The 20,109-nt window shown below is 42.6% G+C and overlaps 3 protein-coding genes across 4 annotated transcripts; 2 read left to right on the top strand and 1 right to left on the bottom strand.

Moving 5' to 3' along the window:
* Window positions 1-338: 338 nt before the first annotated feature.
* On the bottom strand, window positions 339-5,449 carry LOC311105754 (ribosome biogenesis protein NOP53-like; the record flags this gene model as incomplete). The annotated part of the gene is made up of 10 exons (XM_084147962.1): window positions 339-1,021; window positions 1,668-1,744; window positions 2,170-2,236; window positions 2,562-2,737; window positions 2,838-2,987; window positions 3,091-3,192; window positions 3,348-3,443; window positions 3,600-3,655; window positions 3,813-3,951; window positions 5,378-5,449. 10 exons carry the CDS (start codon window positions 5,447-5,449, stop codon window positions 961-963), a joined length of 996 nt encoding a protein of 331 aa, XP_084004088.1. The 3' UTR covers window positions 339-960.
* A 705-nt stretch (window positions 5,450-6,154) lies between these two features.
* LOC311105819 (histone H3.3A) lies at window positions 6,155-10,371 on the top strand. The gene is made up of 4 exons (XM_084148023.1): window positions 6,155-6,269; window positions 8,651-8,794; window positions 8,931-9,084; window positions 9,609-10,371. The coding sequence occupies exons 2-4, from the start codon at window positions 8,667-8,669 to the stop codon at window positions 9,735-9,737; spliced, it is 411 nt and encodes a 136-aa protein (XP_084004149.1). The 5' UTR covers window positions 6,155-6,269; window positions 8,651-8,666; the 3' UTR covers window positions 9,738-10,371.
* Window positions 10,372-10,691: 320 nt separating this feature from the next.
* On the top strand, window positions 10,692-14,434 carry LOC311105647 (histone H3.3A). 2 transcript variants are annotated; one of them, XM_084147858.1, is made up of 4 exons: window positions 10,692-10,977; window positions 12,265-12,408; window positions 12,628-12,781; window positions 13,053-14,434. In XM_084147858.1, the coding sequence occupies exons 2-4, from the start codon at window positions 12,281-12,283 to the stop codon at window positions 13,179-13,181; spliced, it is 411 nt and encodes a 136-aa protein (XP_084003984.1). In that variant the 5' UTR covers window positions 10,692-10,977; window positions 12,265-12,280; the 3' UTR covers window positions 13,182-14,434. The 2 variants fall into 2 exon arrangements, with proteins under 2 accessions (XP_084003984.1, XP_084003983.1); XM_084147857.1 differs by having other exon boundaries at window positions 10,906-11,399.
* The last annotated feature ends 5,675 nt before the right edge of the window (window positions 14,435-20,109 follow it).

Genomic DNA, 20,109 nt, shown 5'->3' with positions numbered 1-20,109 from the left:
ATTATTTTTGTAAACAATTGGAAGAATGTATTGGTTTTTTAAGCAGTTGAATACAGACTTCTGGTGCCAAATTCGTAAAATTACACCTTGGAGATTTGCTTGTGGTCTAGAGACCATTTTGAGAAATCATATGTAACTTTTGAAATCATACTAGACACCTTACTTATTTTGTGGATAAGTACAACTAACTCCTCTAGAGCCTGTAAAGTACACGTTTTCTCTCTCTCACTATTGTGACCGATGGGATTAAATAGGTTACAAATAATTTATATTGTTACCACAAATGCAATGAGGCATTTAAATATAGCATAGTCAGAGTAAAAAAACAACAACAATTTCAATAATTAACTTGCTTTAATGAAATAAAGTGATTTTGTACAAAATAATAGATGTAACTGACACAAGTCAGTTGCACACAAGTCCAACTCTTGACACGTGGTTTTAAAACGTTAAGTCTGTCATTAATTGCTTTGCGTATTCACTCAGGCATCCACCCCTTCTAATGAGGGCATTAATCTTGATGTTTGGCAAGAGCAAAAGACAAGATTACCAACTACGAGAGGGAGACAGCACCCTTCAATGTTCCCAACTGATGTTGACAAACCCAGAGTCAGTGGATTTAAATATCCTGCCAAATAACTAATTTAAACTCTAAATGCATTAGAACTGAGCCTGAATCTGTATGACACTATCTGGGTTGGGCTGGTTCATGTTGTATATAGGTGTGTGAAAATATCAAGGCACGGCAAATAATGTTCAAAATCGTGGGGACTTGGATCTTCAATATTTTCCAACAACACAGATTTAAAAAGGGTGGCAACTCTGTCAACCTTGATTGATGACATTTTGAGGGAGCAAACAGTAGCTCTCTGGCTGGCTGTCACTCAGTGGTGGTGGGTGCCGCTGTGTTGTTGTGAGTGACAACATAGTCCTGAACAGTTCAATAGGTTGGTTTGGTCGCTAGGTGATCTCCTTGAAGGCCCTCTTCTCAACATACTTCACCTTGTGTCTCCTCTTGAACCTGCAGGAGGAGGCAGAACACACAATCAAACACTGTCCATGCTAAAGCACTTCAATGGCTTATTAAACCAAGACTATATTCTCTTAAAAAAGAAATGTGGATGGGAAGCAGCACAGCATGTTGCCCTCAGTTCCCAGGAGGCTGTTCACACAACAGCTCCCTGAGTTCCATGATTGTCTTCACATTTCTGTGGAAATACTGTGAGAGCAAGGATGGGATCATCACTGGACACTGTCATGCTCAAGCTGACTGAACCAAGGGGGTTCTACTACAATGCAGGTTAGCCAGCTAACTTTGATAAACAACCAAAAATAACTATTTCCTGGTTCATTATGAAAGCTAAATGTGTTTTTGGTTGTTGGGTCAATTAGATCATGCCCATTTCAAGCTCAACTTTCCAAAAAGTTATTTCACAATATTTAGGCAAGTTAACTGGCTAACGCATTGATCCTGCTTTGTAATATACCTCTCTGGAAACCGCCAATAATGCAAACACAAATCTAGAACGTTCTACTATGAAAGTTATGAGTTATAGACATACACGCACCACTAAGTATACGACATCATTGTCCAATATCAATTATAGGCAAATATATACCTGACATGAGATGCTGTTTGTTTTAAAGAAAGGGGGAGAATAACTTACTTGGCTCGTTCTCTGGGCTCAATCATGTTCCTCTTCTGCATACTCTTGAAGCGGTCCTTGAGGACACTGCCCTCTGGCTGCAGGACACATAATTACATGTGGAGAAGGGAAACATGTCAGTACATTTACATTTTAGTCATTTAGCAGACGCTCTTATCCAGAGCGATTTACAGGAGCAATTAGGGTTAAGTGCCTTGCTCAAGGGCACATCGACAGATTTTTCACCTAGTCGGCTCGGGGATTAGAACCAGCGACCTCTCAGTTACTGGCACAACGCTCTTAACCACTAAGCTACCTGCCGTCAGTAAACCCATATAAATAAATGCTCTGATGAAGGACCTTCTCCGAAACAGGTCAGCATGAGATATTATTGAAGGGAAATAAGTTTCTATCCTGAAACTTTTTTCAGCATTTCAGTTCCACATACATGTACATGGGTTCAAAAGGTCAGCCCAGTATGAATGTATTGTAGACAGTGAGGGGGATATAATCAGTCACAAACCTTGAGTGTCCGCAGGGATCCAGGAATCTCATCACTCAGCTGGATCTCTAGATCCTGAGCCTGGAACCTGGGGAGATATGTGGGGGACAAGTTCAGAGAGTATGGAGATCACAGACAGGACAACGGCACAGACAACTCACACTAAGGGGAAAGCAGCACTATGGAAATCAGCCTAATTACTTGGTTTGGATGGAGTATAGGTTCTACTGGAGCCCATTGTTACAGAAATGTCTAGAGCTACTTCCAGTTAATCCTAGGATGCATTTTACCTGCTGTTCAAATGGGCCAGGAAGCTCTATGGGGGAAACTGTTGGATCTCACTCTAGATATAAATTGTAATAAATAACCAAGATGGTAGATGAGAACAGTGGCAGCCCTGTGGAGGTACTGACTTGAGTCTGCCGAGACGTCGGGGCATGGACTTCTCTGCCTCCTGGTTGGCCTTGCACTGGGCCACCCTCTCTCTGGTCCGCTGCTCCCGCCTCTTCAGTGTCGCCTGGATGGAGCGCAGCTGGAAGAGCTGCTGCTTCTTGTCAGTGAACGCCCTCGCCGCCTGCTTCTGTTGCAACTGCACAGCGAGAGAGACACCGTGGGTCAGATCCTAAGCTAGTACATGGAGGGGAAAGGCTAGGGCACATTAGGAAAAAAGGCTTAGTAGTCTTCAGTACCTTTATCTTGTCGGTGCGCTCTCTCTTCCTTTCTTTCTCTGTCTTTTTCTCCTGCTGCAAGCCGCCACGAATAGAAACATCCTCTTCCTCCTCATCTTCTTCTTCGTCGTCTTCCACTAGCCCTTCCACTTGTTCCTGGAAGACCGTCTCCTGCAGAGAAACAACAGAGGAAGGTCAGGCTAAATGGAGCTGGACGGACCACATATAGGTCTGAACTGTGAAATGATGAACAGTTGGGAGGGGGGGGTCGTACCTCAGTGGCGGTATCCTCTCGGTTGACAGCCAGCTGTCTCTCTATTCTCAGTTCCGCTTTCTCCCGCTTCACCTCCACCTCATGGGCCTCCAGTAACAAGGCCTGGGAGAAAAAGGTCAGCACTTCAATACATCAACCACAGCATTACTCAACATGAATTGACAGAACACCACACACATCATGGGAGCAGAAACATTGACAAATGAACCGGGATTGAAGGTTTTGGCATTTAATCACTGTTAAGCGTATTAAGTTACCTGATGGGAGAAGAAGTCTGGGTTGTAGGAGCCTCCGGGGGCTATGACCTCCACTGCTGGGAGAATAGAGGGCTTTGCATTGAGCTTCTCTGGTCGCTAAGAGTGAACAAGATAGCGTTTAAAACCTCATGGTCTGACAGAGTAAATATACAAACACTGATATTTGCCTAAGTATCCCTCTTTACTATATAGCACATACAATACTGAGAGACCATAAACTTTAAGGCAGTGACAATGCTGCATTTGTCTCACCTTCACACGCCTTTTCCCTGTTTGCTCAAGGTAGTAAGGATCTGCTGTCTCTATGGCTGCAATATGAAGAAAAGATGGTCACAAACACTGGCTGAAAAGAACTCCCAACAATTTATTTGAATTAGTTTAGCATTTTGAATAGTCAAACATGCCCTCTCCTCCCCACAGGTCATAATAGGGTCTGTCTGGGAAGTTGTTGGCCGCCGTCTTTGCCTTTCACGTTGTAGTTGCCGGTCTGCGGTTCAAGAGCCGTTTCTGTCTCCGTGGCAACACGCCCATGGCTGCCAATCTCTCTGCATTCTCTCCAATGCGGCGGAGTTTCTTTGCGTTCGGTTGCTGGTGGGCCAAAACACTGGGGGAGAGAGGAGGAGGGAACTGAATTTTAAGTAGTGTCCTAAAGAAAAGGAAGACTTCAACAGTGTGTACAATCACAGCTTGTTACGAGAACAAGGAATAAGCTAACCAAAGTACACTTACATTTTAGTCATTTAGCAGACGCTCTTATCCAGAGCAACTTACAGTTAGTGAGTGCATACATTTTCACACAATATAGCCTTGCTGCATGGCTCCAGTTTACAAAGTGGAGGGAAATCTGGGTAGTATTAGTTCATGCACACATTAGCAAAACCTTACGCAACAGAAAACAAAAACAAGTATTTCTTATTGGACAAGTTCAGGTAGTCCCTTCACGTTCATTACTAGTAAATACGACCCTGGAGAGGGGAAACAGCACATTGCCCTCAGTTTCCAGAGGACTGTTCACACAACAGCGCCCTGAGTTCCATGATTGTCTTCACATTCCCGAGGAAATACTGTGAGCGCAAGGATGGGTTCATCACTGGACATTGTGCCATGCGCAACCTGACTGAACCATCTCCAGGTAAGGGGCAGGATGATGGGTGTGAGAGGGCAAAGGTCAGGGTACATCAGAAAAACTCACTCTTTAGGCGGAGGGACAAGGGAGTCATGCTGCAGAATCAGGTCTATCCTCAGGGGCTGTGACTTTGACTTCTTCCCCTCTTGGACTTCTGGCATCAGACACAAAAAACACTAACTTCAGTGATTTGACACTACAAACGTTAACAAAGTTGAAGCAGAAAATGTATTTTACGTAAACAGTAGTATCGCTTACCTGGCTGGACACTTTTTCTCTGCTCTCCGATGTCCACAAAGAACAGGCTATCATCTGGCTTCTCAGATATCAGTCCTCTGTCTAATAATATTTTTTTAAACATGTAAAACTAGATCATTCTATTTGCTTCAAAATGTGTAACTAATGCATACAGCATGTGTTAAACTGTAAATAAAAGTATTCACGTTAGCTAGCTAGCTAAGTACAAAAGCAGCCGAATCACAAGGCATTAGTAAACCGGTCAAGAAACGATTCAGTTTAGGTGTGTTGCTCATGTTTGGATAATTATGAGGGTGATTATAGTTAGGAATGTAGGTTGGAAATGTATTATTATTTTTTTTTAACATGTAGTTATCTAGCCAACTCCCTTGGTTAGCCAGCTTAGCTTGTTTACTAGTTAGAATAAACAAACCAACGTGTACATTAGCATTGCTAGCTAGCAAGGTAGAATTTCCATTTTTGTAAGACTTGGACTGATTGACATGAAAAACTAGCTAGCTAGAATAATCAGAGGTTTGATAATAATGTCGCAATACCTGCTAAATAATCTCTTATTAAGTAATACACCTGTTAAAAACTAGCTAGACAGTTAGCGCTATTGGCTAACACACGCTGCTCACCCTGTAGCTCTTTCCTGAAGTCTCACGTCATCCAAAAACTCTTCAATATCTTGAATATCACTGTGTTTGTTCCTATTCTTTTTCTTATTCACACGCATTCTCCGGCCACTGTTCAAGTCATCTGAGTCGGCCGACGATTTTAAAGATATGAATCCCGACTGCGACGCTGCCACGCGTTTGGGTCTCTTAACCACCGCCATGCTGGATCAACTGTAGATGATGCTGCCCTATTGAGGTTCTGCACGAATTGATGGGCCCCTATCGCCACCTTGAGGAGGGCTTGTGTAAAAAGAACACCCCTGGAAATAAGATATTTGTAGGCCCAAAATGTATAAAATGATAATAAGATAATTTCTTGCTAGGTATTTTAATAGTTTTTATTTATTTAAAACGTGTATATAAAACAATTCATACCAAAGCAATGTTTGTCACAATACACAAACCTTCCAAGAAATGTCATCTGAGAATCTAAGTTGTTTGATTTCTTACATGAACAACTATAGGTAACAGAAATCCAGTAATTGCTAATTTTGCAATGATATACCTTTTGTCTTCCACTCACGTGGAATCATCTGAGTCCCCTAAAACACCTTCAATTAGTCCATAATTGTCATACATTTAAATGGTCAATATCTGCCAATGCAATAAAAGGAAATTTCACAAACATCGCACATTATGGAGTATATCACGCTTTTCTTAATTTCTTGATCATGTATTTCAGTTAAGATGATTGATAATTGATTGAATGGGTCAATTGATAAACGTGTAGAAAAGTTGGTCTCTCTTGTCGCAGCAGATGCATTGTGGGTAACCTGCCATTTTAACCCAATATAGGACTCCATTCTGTTGTGTGAACAACGCAATAAATAAGGGCACGAGACCAGTTTCACATTTGTAACATTATCTGTTGTATCAAAGGTAAGTGTCGCGTTTGAAATATTTTTTACAATTTTGTGAATTTTCACTTTTTTGTTCTTTAGATAGTATCTTTTTGCAACTATATCTGCAATCATAGGGAAAACACAAGCCCGACGACCGAAAAAGCAAGCTATTATCTGCTTGTAGTAACTAGAGACCAAAGCACTCCTTTCGAATTTGACACGGTTATGCACCGGTTCTGAGTGATCTTCTGAGTACTGAAGTTTTTCAATCGATTCCTAATGGTGTCTAGAACAATCTTCAATGTGTTTATTAGTTTAAAGCGGCAATGTCCTCCATTAAATGTCGTTTTAATTGTCACTCTTGTAAAACACATTCGAATTTTCCTACCCGTTAATACGTTCCTGTTACAGCAGCCATCGTCTCCAATGCGTAAGAGGCGGGGACCTATTTGGTGAAAAACATTGCTCATTGGCGGAAAGGGAAGAGAATCCCGCCCCTCAGATCACTAAACAAGTTCCTATTGGTAGTTGTAAGAAGCCTTTACACTGTAATTCGCTCAAATTGATGTACGTCTTTGCGTAATTGAGCCACAGACTTCGATACAATCAGTGTTGTATACAAATAATATCAAATTATATAAGGATGTCATTGATTGGTAGGGTACTTTCTAAATGTTGTCGGTTACCTGTCCAGATGTGTACTCTGTAACTTAATGTTTGGATTAACCAAACTCAGTAACGTAATCTGATTTACTTTCAGTTACACTTGGATTCATTTCCCATTTGTTTAAATTTTTAGTCATTTAGCAGACGCTCTTATCCAGAGCGACTTAGTTAGTGAGTGCATACATTTTCATACTGACCCCCCGTGGGAAACGAACCCACAACCCTGGCGGTGCAAGCGCCATGCTCTACCAACTGAGCTACAGGGGGGTCAGCCCTTAGTTATTAGACAGATCCATCAAACGCATTTGGTGTGTCTGACTTGTGGTCAGACTCGCTTAGGTGGAACAAATTTAAACGTGCCTTTTTTCAATGATGAATTGAATCTCATTGAGATTAAAGGTGTCATAATGTATTTTGCAAACATTCTTTCTAAATGTAGAAATAATCCTCTAGTTTTTCAAAAGTATCTGATTACAATATTTTTGCTGGTAATGTAACTGATTAGTTCACTACTTTGTAATCAGATTACATGCAAAATATTACTCCCAACCCTGTTGATTGGATACAGTGTAGCTGATCATTAACCTCTTAAGAATCTTGGACTCTTTTATTTTTTCAATTTTCGCCTAAAATGACTTACCTTAATCTAACTGCCTGTAGCTCAGGACCTGAAGCAAGGATATGCATATTCTTGATACTATTTGAAAGGAAACACTTTGAAGTTTGGAAATGTGAAATGAATGTAGGAGAATATAACACATTAGATCTGGTTAAAAAATAAAAAACATGTTTTTCTATTTATTTTTTTGTTCCATCTTTAAAATGCAAGAGAAAGGCCACAATATTGCAGTTTAGGCGCAATTTAGATTTTGGCCACTAGATGGCGGCAGTGTGTGCAAAGTTTCAGATTGATCCAGTGAAGCATTGCAATACTGGACTGTTTTGTATCAAGTCTGCCCAAATGTGCTGAATTGGTCAATTGATACATTTTCAAGTACATAACTATAGAGAACATACATTTTGTATTATCATATCATTTGTGTAAGTTTACACACTCCCAGGAATGTCATACATGATGGATCATTAGCTTATACACTAACTTTCACACATCTAGATGGCGGGGTGGGTGTGTAGCCAGAGACCCTAACCTAGTTCCTACATTTGAATATAAAAATGGATTTAATCAAACAAAACTATGCTACATTTTATCTCTGGGACCCTCAGGATGACAAATCAGAGCAAGATTACTGAATGTAAGTACATTATTTACCTTCAGAGGTGAATGTATCAAACCAGTTGCCATAATGCATTTTTTGTTGTTGTGCACCCAAATCAAACAATAGCATGGTATTTTTTCACTGTAATAGCTACTGTAAATTGGACAGTGCAGTTAGATTAACAAGAATTTAATATTTCTGCCCATATAAGACATGTCTATGTCCTGGAAAGTTTGCTGTTACTTACAGCAGTCATGCTAATCACATTAGCGCACATTAGCTCAACCGTCCTGTATATGGGACACTGATCCCGTAGAGGTTAATAGACCAAACAATGCACTTTTATGGTTTCAGAGCTAAAAAAATGTATCTCACCTAAAATCAAATGCCTCTGTCTCTGATGAAAGCATGGCATTTGGAAATATGTTGACACGTCGCATTGTGGTGTTTAGCAGGCTAACATGGTTTTACGCCGCAATTTGATATCTAGCTACACTTCCATTAACATTCCTGTCTCAATTTCGCCTTTATTCAGGTAATTTGTAGGCGCCATGGCCCGTACCAAGCAGACAGCCCGTAAATCTACTGGAGGCAAAGCCCCACGTAAGCAGCTGGCCACCAAAGCTGCCCGCAAGAGCGCCCCTTCTACTGGTGGGGTCAAGAAGCCCCATCGTTACAGGTGATGCAGAGTGACAAAACGCATAGTGCCTGAACACACAGGCTTTGACCCACCTGGTGTCGTGGTCTCTCCTTTAATCATTTTATGTAGATAAAGGACCACAGTGGTGTTACTTAATTACTGTGTTTCCCTCCAGGCCTGGTACTGTGGCCCTGCGTGAGATCCGTCGGTACCAGAAGTCCACTGAGCTGCTGATCCGCAAGCTGCCCTTCCAGCGCCTGGTGAGAGAAATCGCTCAGGACTTCAAGACTGATCTGCGTTTCCAGAGTGCAGCCATTGGAGCCCTGCAGGTCAGTGTTTATGACTTTCGTTAACCCACCAAATAACACTGTAAAGCCTATCAGGAATTTGTACACTTAAAGGGATACTTAGGAATTTTGGCAATGAGGCCCTTTCTCTACTTTCCCAGAGTCTGATGAACTGGTGGATGCCATATTTATGTCTCTGTCCAGTATGAAGAAAGTTAGTTAGGTTCGCGAGCCAATGCTAACTAGTTAGCGTTAGCACAATGACAAAGTCTATAGGTATCTGCTAGCATGCTTGTAGATACCATAGACTTTTAGTCATTGCACTAATGCTAGTTAGCATTGGCTCGAGAAACTAATTTTCTTCATACTGGACACATAAAAATGATATCCACAAGTTATTCTGTTGATAAAGGGCCTCATTGCCAAAATCCTGAAGTATCCCTTTAAAGGTGGTGGCCTGCTGGCAGGACTCTCCCCAAATGTTCGAAGAATGCATTGGTCCATACCAAGTTACAGTGCTTATGCATGTCAACTGAATTGAACTTGTTTTTTGTTTTTGTCTGCAGGAGGCCAGCGAGGCTTACCTGGTTGGTCTGTTTGAGGACACCAACTTGTGCGCAATCCATGCCAAGCGTGTCACCATCATGCCCAAAGACATCCAGCTGGCCCGTCGTATCCGTGGGGAGCGTGCTTAGACGCCTCCCTAATTTACCTCTCCTCAGTTTGTCTTCTCCTCCCTTCCCACTTTTCCTTATAAGTAGCTTGATTTGAGTAATGATGTGACAAAAGTAAAGTGTGTGTAGTCTTGTCCCCCTTAGTTCTCTTAGCAGCAAACTTTTAGGGTACTTTGTGTATCATGTATCTGTTTTGAAGCTGATCTGAGTCACACCTTTAATGTGTATGCAAATCAGCACAACAAAGGGTGCATGCATGAAGCATCTTGGGCAGGCATTCCCCTCCTACTATTGACGATACTATTACATTTATTATAACGGGGTTGTTTTCTAATTGATATACATGCATTATTTTTTACATGTACCATTTAATTTTTTTCTTTTACTAGTATTTCTACTGTTTACAGGATACAATGGTTAATTCTGTTCTGAAATTGATCAATAAAAAATACATTGCATGACAAATATTGCAAAGGCCTATGTGTAGCATAACGTTTATGTATTTCTCCCATGTTTTTATCCAGTTAATATTTTAATTCCTTTCTCAGGTTGTGATACCGTTTTCTTACTGGTTTTGAGTTTCTGTAATTTTAAGCAGACATTTGTAATATCCAGAATTCTCATACAAAGGTGATAATAAACTACTGTTCCACAACTGGTTGAGTAAAGTGATTGATCTATACAAAGTACTGAGTTGCATGCTGCTGGCAATGGTATTTTAATCGATTTACTGTATATTTTAAATAGTGAGTTTCATTCAGTCGTTTTGAAGAACTGTCATATTCATTGGGGGGAAAAGTACCCAATTGTTTTACTTGATTAAAGATACCTTTTTAATAGAAAATGACAAGTGAAAGTTGCCAGTGAAATACTACTTGAGTAAAATTATTTTAAATATACTCATGTAAAAAGTGTAAATCATTTCAAAATCCTTATTAAGCAAACGGTTTTTTTTTTTTACGGATAGCCAGGGGCACACTAACACATGTACAAACAAAGCATGTCCATACTGTCCAATCTCTCTATACATCACATATTTATACTCTGGACTCCGACATTGCTCGTCCTAATTTATATTTCTTCATTCCATTTTTTGATTTGTGAATTGTTAGATATTCCTGCACTGTTGGCGCAAGGAACACATTTCGCAATAACCTCTGCTAAATGTGTATGCGACTGATTTGTGTTTAGTGAGTGCCTGATCAGAGGCAGTAGGGATGTTCTTGGTAAAGCAGTGGGGATGACCAGGGACGTTCTCTTGGTAAGTGCATGAATTGGACCTTTTTCCTGTACTGCTAAGCATTCAAAATGTAACGAGTACTTTTGGGTGTCGGGAAAATGTATGGAGTAAAAAGTACTTTTATTTTTAGGAGTTGTCGAAAATATAAATAGTAAAGATCGCTAGCAGGTAGGCTACGATGTTCGCTTATGAAATTCTGAGACTGATACAAAGTAACATTCAGTGGAGTACAAAAAACCTATCCAAAGATGTGTCTGAAGCGCCACAAAAGAAACGAAACAAGAAATGTTTGTATACACTGTTGCATTCTGGGAGAAATGATTGACATAGCGGCCATTTTCCCGCTTGACGCTTGTTCCCATTGTGGATACGAGGAAGAAAATACTGACACGACCAGACAAGCTAAACACTTCTCACATCCTTTTTAACCACTTTTGGTATAGGTAAGTCAAACACTCGACTGCTTTTAATTTACGTGAACTTCACATTTGAAAAGTTTCAAATTGCTTCAATTCTGGTGTTATTTAGTTGGAAATCCATTTCATTTTCGTCGTAGAGAAAAATAACAAACCCGACTGTCGAAACCGCACAGAATTGCAGCCTTTTCTATACCTAGTGCAGCCGGAGAAAATTGTTTCAAATTATGCGCGGGTTCGCTTCGGTTGTACGCAGGCTTTGGGGGTCGAAGTCCGTTTCTGTACCAACATACGAGTTCCCTGAGATGTCTTCTTTTATGTACATTAGTTGTTTGATGAGATTGTCAAACAGCTGTTTATTTAAATATCAAAGTTTTAGTGCTACTCCTTTGCTCTTCTGCCTTTGGTCTTTATCCCGTTTGCGCATCAAGCAGCCGCCATCATCACAGCTGACTGGGCGGGGCTACTAACAACGTCTGGGAGCTGTAGATCCCGCCTCCTCTTGATAGAACACACGCTGATTGGCCTTAGTCATATGTTTACACAATTAGATTGATGAAACCAACCAATGCCGTTGTTTTCCCCGTTGATTGATTGTTTGGCCCACTGTCGACTTTGATTGGGGGAGATTCATGTTGTAGCCTCTCAACACTTTTTGTTCTAGATGTGTTCAATGACAATGAGTGGAACACCCTATTACTGTACAGAAATACTCTTGTTTCACAGGGCTTTTCACATTTTGTGAAAGTTTTGAATCAGCTGAGATAAAGGATGGATACAAATTTAGTGACTTGATTATCAGGTATAATTGCAATGACTAAAAGTTAACATTTTTAAGCTATAGTAATTATTATATCTCAAGTCTATGTATGTGGTTCTCCCCTTCATTCAGGTGATTTGTTGGCACCATGGCCCGTACCAAGCAGACAGCCCGTAAATCTACTGGAGGCAAAGCCCCACGTAAGCAGCTGGCCACCAAAGCTGCCCGCAAGAGCGCCCCTTCTACTGGTGGGGTCAAGAAGCCTCATCGCTACAGGTGATGCAGAGTGAGAGAGGCTGAAAGGTCTTACCAAAACTGCCCTCTGTCCCTGAACCACACTACTGGCCCTTATTATGACTCCATCACCACCTGATGCAAGATAGAAGGATTTAGGCCTAAAGAGTTTGATGACATGTTTGACTCTGGATTTTTGTAATGAATCCATACAGTGGTGTTAGTCATGGGATTCTTCTAACTGTGTGTGTTTCCCTCCAGGCCTGGTACTGTGGCCCTGCGTGAGATCCGTCGTTACCAGAAGTCCACTGAGCTGCTGATCCGCAAGCTGCCCTTCCAGCGCCTGGTGAGAGAAATCGCTCAGGACTTCAAGACTGATCTGCGTTTCCAGAGTGCAGCCATTGGAGCCCTGCAGGTCAGTGGTACACCATCAACCCAACTAAGGGACACAAACACCCACCATCACAGTTGTAGTTGCTGTCATAAACCACATCTCTCAAGTTTGAGGAAGGAGGAAAATAATTGCATTATATTGATGCTTTTAAAAAATCACACACTTAAGAGGAATGCTTCGATCATGTGCCTGAGTGTATCACAAAATACAATTTTATAGGCTGATATTATCCACACATTTTTAAGTGTGTTGTTGTGAGCCATTTCTCCAACGTGCTCTTTGTTGTTTGCAGGAGGCCAGCGAGGCTTACCTGGTTGGTCTGTTTGAGGACACCAACTTGTGTGCCATCCACGCCAAGCGTGTCACCATCATGCCCAAAGACATCCAGCTGGCTCGTCGTATCCGTGGGGAGCGTGCTTAGACGCCTCCCTAATTTACCTCTCCTCCCCTCACCTCACCAGTCTGTCTTCCTCTTCCCTCTCCTCTTATGTTGGTAGTGATTAGAGAAACAATGATTATGATAAGAATAACGTGTATAGTGGTGTTTTCTTAGTACTCTCGGCAGCAGACTATTATAGGGTACTGTCTATTGTGCATGTACCTGCTTGTTGCTGGTCAGATCCCCCACCACCACACCAACATCAAATCAGATGTTCCATTGTCATGATGCCATGTGGAGAGATCAGATAAAACATAGAAGACATGGAATCTGAGATAGGTGGTAGTCACAGGAGGAAGGGGTTAGGTTTTTGTCTGCAGAGGGGAGTAACTCTTTCTCTGCAGGGTGCTAGAACAACTGACCTAGTCCCCTTCCTCCTTCCCCACTCGACCAGTGAAATGGAGACTGAGCTGGTATCTTTCATGTCAACACATGAATGAGTCCAGCCCTCCCCCTCCCCACCTTTGTGTGTGAGCGTGTAGATTCTGATCAGCACAGCAAATTGTATACAATTCAAAAACATCTCTGGAGCAATTGGTTATTATTACAATATTGATCATTATCATGGTTATTATCTTTTCTTTTCTTTTTTATGCTTACACACCTTTTTCATAGTGGAAAAAAGATTTGTGAATTAATTGGAGATGGGGGAGATTCGAATTAAATTTTGTACAGAAAACAAAATTGAGGTAAGCTATCATTTCTACAGGTGTTGAAGCTTGTGATTTATTTTGACTGTCAAAGGGGATCCTTGATTGTTCACTCTCATTTCATTGCCTCTTATCTGATTGACACTATTTTCCCTTCCCTTTGTCTTTGAATTCTCAAATTTGGCTTCTGTGATAAATAATTGGAGACTGCATTTTAAGGCTTTTGCAAACAAATAGTGAATCCAGTGATATTCTTTGTGATCACTCCTGAGGGGCCTTGTTGTGAGGTTTATGAAACTTGGTGGTCAAGGCTGTCTTGCAAACCAAAAATAGTCTAATTGGTAAAGTGATCATGTATGTTAATGTTATGTGAGCTATAAATGGGATGGTCAGGGATATTTAGTCCTCCCCCTTCACTTCGCTCCAGATCCTACATCTGTGTAACGTTTCTCAGGTTGATGTGTCACCCTTTTAACTTAAATCATTTTGATTTCTTAATTTGAATTTGAAATGTTGAAATAAAACAATGTTTGTAATTTCCAGATTTCTCATATAAGGTGGTAATAAATGGATGTTACACACACACATCTGTCTGTCTGTTTAGTTCATTGACTGTCAATCATTTACTAACATATATATTTTATATTATGGCCAGAGCTGTAAAAAGCACACCTTTGATCAAACGACCATTATGTTAGTTAGGTTTGTTTACTATCACAATCTGGTGTTCTCCTGAATGCATTAACGATCTCAGTTAAATGTTGTTTCAAATACAGGATAAAATAGATGATAATATGTGTGATTATACTTTTTTTTTAAATCCTTGTGAAAAGGAGTTACACAGAAAGTGTCCAGTACTGAGTTTTGAGGCAAAACTTGGTTTGTTCGCTTTATAATTTTTAGAGCTAAAAAACGACCAGTAGAGAGCAGTAAAGTACCACATTTGAACAACGAGCCATGTAGACAAGCCATACTCTGAATGAAGTGAAGTCCATGGATGGAGGGGTATCCGTAGAGCCCTATACTAAACATTATTTTAGGTATCCCTTCAACAATATTCAGACCATTGGAGCTGTGCTGCTGTATCTGAGATACAACTGAAACCTTACAGAAACAGCATTGTATCAGATAAGTTAGGCCTAGACCACAGTGTCATGCTATGTGTCCAGGTTTTTATGTGAAGTCTTCAAATCAGAGAGAGAATGTTCAAAAAGGGCTCAGTTTCTTTATTTCTTCAGTCATCACCTTGATAAATACATTAACACTAGCATAAAAACTGGGTTCAGCCTCAGAGACCCTTGCTGTCTCTTCAACATTCACAATTTTTATACTGGCCCCCCGTGGGAATTGAACCCACAACCCTAGCGTTGCAAATGCCATGCTCTACCAACTGAGCTACATCCCTGCCGACCATTCCCTCCCCTACCCTGGGCCAATTGTGCACCGCCCCATGGGTCTCCCGGTCGCGGCTTGCTACGACAGAGCCTGGATTCGAACCAGGATCTCTAGTGGCACAGCACAGTGTCAGTGGTCTTAGATCACTGCACCACTCGGGAGGTAAAGATTGAATCTGTCTTCTTAACTTTTAGAATTTCCCAATGAACAAGTATATCTGAAGTTTTCCACCATGTTGCTTAACATGTTCCGGAAACTAATAGAAACCTGTTTATTATGGTAATCGAAATATGTGCATAGGAAGTGAGGGGACGCAGCCTAATTAAATTAGGCTACGTCCCCTTAATTCAGGCTATGTCTCCTTAATTCCTGTGCACATACCTATCTACTCAGGTGCTACTTTTTCTATTGTAGGCGTAGTTTGCGGACTTGTTCATTTTAACAAGTCTGCAAACAAATCTGTTAATAATGCCTACAATATAAAAAAGTAGCACCTGATTAGAAATGCTAATCAGGGTTGTTGTCCTCTGAAGTAAATTAGGGTAATGATCTATTGTGTACATCAATTTGTGTGTGAGTGTGTCGGGCAGCAGGACAGAAAGGTCTTTATTCTCTGATTCAGGAATAGCTGTCCCTCACTCCTAGTTTCCACCCACACTGACCTTCTAATCTAGCCACCGGATCAGTGTCCTTGTCAATTACTGTCACACACCTGACAATCTGTACACACAAAGGCACACTCAAATATGTACAGTACATATAGCTACCATACAGATTAACACCAGCATAAACACACAACAGTAGGTACACAGACAGGAGAGACCGAAATAAAAGCAGGCTAGGTACGTTTATTAAAGGAAGAAATACTATATACACGTAGGTCGTCAACTGTAAATAGCAAAAGCACAATGTAGCCTACAGACATTGCAGCAAAGTCAGATTGTATTTTTTGCCATTTCGTTTTATTGAATTACAAGAAACACTAGACCCTTGCTATAATTCGAAATAAAATCTAATTCTAAAGCAGTAACATTTTCTTGATTCCTATTCATTTATCTGTGTCCACATATCCTGATTGTTGTGTCTACACTCTTAGAAAAAAGGGTTCCAAAAGGGTTCTTTGGCTGTCCCCACTGGAACCAAAAGGTTTCTACCTGGAACCAAAAAGGGTTATTCAAAGGGTTCTCCTATGGGGACAGCCGAATAACCGTTTTAGGTTCTAGATAGTACCTTTTTCTCTAAGAGTGTATTACCTATGTAATGTGACTTTAGCTATAGTACTTACCTACAGATGAAGTGCACCACTGAACTACACAGTACATCAGAGAAAGTTGTATAGATGTGCTATTATTTTATTATTTTTTCACTATATACACAGAAAAATAAATAAAACGCAACATGTAAAGTCTTGGTCCAATGTGTCATGAGCTGAAATAAAAGATCCCAGAAATGTTCCATATGCACAAAATGCAAAATGCTTATTTCTCAAAAATTTTGTGCACAAATTTGTTTACATCGCTATTAATGAGAGGTGTGGCATATCAGGTGTGGTATATCAAGAAGCTGATTAAACAGCATGATCACTACACAGGTGCACCTTGTGCTGGGGACAATAAAAGGCCACTCTAAAATGTGCAGTTTTGTCACACAACACAATGCCACAGATGTCTCAAGTTTTGATGGAGCGTGCAATTGGCATGCTGACTGCAGGAATGTCCACTAGAGCTGTTGCCAGAGAATTTAATGTTAATTTCTCTACCATAAGCCGCCGCCTCCAACTTGTTGGAGCCCGGCATGCTAGTTGGCTGTGGCGTCATATGACTACGTGCCCTGGACGCTTTTCACGGAAGAATACTGTACCAAGTTAGCTAGCTGAATAAACTAAGTTAGTCTATTCCTAGAAAACATTGAACCGCTGTAGTTTACAACATTATAGTTTCTGAGGTGGAAGTTGGGAGAGTTATATTTGGGTGTTTCAGTGAAACGTAAGTGAGGGAGGCCCCACTCTCTCGCTTTCCCAGATGTTTAGTTCATTTCATTCCGATCTCCTTTGCATTATTGTAGCCATTTTCTGTAGCCTGTCACCTATGCCTCTGTCTATCCCTGTTATCTCCTCTCCGCACAGGCTATACAAACTGCCTCACACTGCGTGGCTGCTGCCTCTCTAATCTGGTGGTCCCTGCACGCACGACCCACGTGGAGTTCCAGGTCTCCGGCAGCCTCTGGAACTGCCGTTCTGCGGCCAACAAGGCAGAGTTCATCTCATCCTATGCTACCCTCCAGTCCCTCGACTTCTTGGCGCTGATGGAAACATGGATTACCACTGAAAACACTGCTACTCCTACTGCTCTCTCCTCGTCTGACCATGTGTTCTCGCATACCCCGAGAGCATCTGGTCAGCGGGGTGGTGTCACAGGAATCCTCATCTCTCCCAAGTGGACATTCTCTCTTTTTCCCCTGACCCATCTGTCTATCTCCTCATTTGAATTCCATGTTGTCACAGTCACTAGCCCATTCAAGCTTAACATCCTTGTCATTTATCGCCCTCCAGGTTCCCTTGGAGAGTTCATCAATGAGCTTGACGCCTTGATAAGTTCCTTTCCTGAGGATGGCTCACCCCTCACAGTTCTGGGTGACTTCAACCTCCCTACGTCTACCTTTGACTCATTTCTCTCTGCCTCCTTCTTTCCACTCCTCTCCCCTTTTTACCTCACCCTCTCACCGTCCCCCCCTACTCACAAGGCAGGAAATACGCTTGACCTCATCTTTACTAGATGCTGTTCTTCTACTAATCTCACTGCAACTCCCCTCCATGTCTCCGACCACTACTTTGTATCCTTTTCTCTCTCGCTCTCCTCCAACACTACTCACTCTGCCCCTACTCAGATGGTAATGCGCCGTCGCAACCTTCGCTCTCTCTCTCCCGCTACTCTCTCCTCTTCCATCCTATCATCTCTTCCCTCTGCTCAATCCTTCTCCCTCCAATCTCCTGATTCTGCCTCCTCAACCCTCCTCTCCTCCCTTTCTGCATCCTTTGACTCTCTATGTCCCCTATCCTCCCGGCCGGCTCGGTCCTCCCCTCCTACTCCGTGGCTTGACGACTCATTGTGAGCTCACAGAACAGGGCTCCGGGCAGCCGAGCGGAAATGGAGGAAAACTAGACTCCCTGCGGACCTGGCATCTTTTCACTCCCTCCTCTCTACATTTTCTTCATCTGTTTCTGCTGCTAAAGCCACTTTCTACCACTCTACATTCCAAGCATCTGCCTCTAACCCTAGAAAGCTCTTTGCCACCTTCTCCTCCCTGCTGAATCACCCCCCCCCCCCCCCTCCTCCCTCTCTGTGGATGACTTCGTCAACCATTTTGAAAAGAAGGTTGACGACATCCGATCCTCGTTTGTTAAGTCAAATGACACTGCTGGTCCTGCTCACACTGCCCTACCCTATGCTTTGACTTCTCCCCTCTCTCTCCAGATGAAATCTTGCGACTTGTGACAGCCGGCCGCCCAACAACCTGCCCGCTTGACCCTATCCCCTCCTCTCTTCTCCAGACCATCTCCGGTGACCTTCTCCCTTACCTCACCTCGCTCATCAACTCATCCTTGACCGCTGGCTATGTCCCTTCCGTCTTCAAGAGAGCGAGAGTTGCACCCCTTCTCAAAAAACCACCACTCGATCCCTCCGATGTCAACAACTACAGACCAGTATCCCTTCTTTCTTTTCTCTCCAAAACTCTTGAGCGTGCCGTCTTTAGCCAACTCTCTTGCTATCTCTCTCAGAATGACCTTCTTGATCCAAACCAGTCAGGTTTCAAGACTGGTCATTCAACTGAGACTGCTCTTATCTGTGTCACGGAGGCTCTCCGCACTGCTAAAGCTAAGTCTCTCTCCTCTGCTCTTGTCCTTCTAGACCTGTCTGCTGCCTTTGATACTGTGAACCATCAGATCCTCCTCTCCACCCTCTCCGAGTTGGGCATCTCCAGCGCGGCTCACTCTTGGATTGCGTCCTACCTGACCAGTCGCTCCTACCAAGTGGCGTGGCGAGAATCTGTCTCCGCACCACGTGCTCTCACCACTGGTGTCCCCCAGGGCTCAGTTCTAGGCCCTCTCCTATTCTCGCTATACACCAAGTCACTTGGCTCTGTCATATCCTCACATGGCCTCTCCTATCATTGCTACGCAGACGACACACAACAAATCTTCTCATTTCCCCCTTCTGATAACCCGGTGGCGAATCACATCTCTGCATGTCTGGGAGACATATCAGTGTGGATGACGGATCACCACCTCAAGCTGAACCTCGGCAAGACGGAGCTGCTCTTCCTCCCGGGGAAGGACTGCCCATTCCATGATCTCGCCATCACGGTTGACAACTCCGTTGTGTCCTCCTCCCAGAGTGCGAAGAGCCTTTGGTCGTGACACTGGACAACACCCTGTCGTTCTCCGCTAACATCAAGGCAGTGACCCGATCCTGTAGGTTCATGCTCTACAACATTCGAAGAGTACGACCCTGCCTTACACAGGAAGTGGCACAGGTCCTAATCCAGGCACTTGTCATCTCCCGTCTGGATTACTGCAACTCGCTGTTGGCTGGGCTCCCTGCCTGTGCCATTAAACCCCTACAACTCATCCAGAATGCCGCAGCCCGTCTGGTGTTCAACCTTCCCAAGTTCTCTCACGTCACCCCGCTCCTCCGCACACTCCACTGGCTTCCAGTTGAAGCTTGCATCTGCTACAAGACCATGGTACTTGCCTACGGAGCTGTGAGGGGAACGGCACCTCCATACCTTAAGGCTCTGATCAGTCCCTACACCCAAACGAGGGCATTGCGTTCATCCACCTCTGGCCTGCTGGCCCCCCTTCCTCT

This window comes from Coregonus lavaretus, assembly GCF_964263955.1.
Source record: "Coregonus lavaretus genome assembly, chromosome: 30".
Lineage (NCBI taxonomy): Eukaryota > Metazoa > Chordata > Actinopteri > Salmoniformes > Salmonidae > Coregonus > Coregonus lavaretus.
This window is presented reverse-complemented; position numbering and strand designations above follow the sequence as displayed.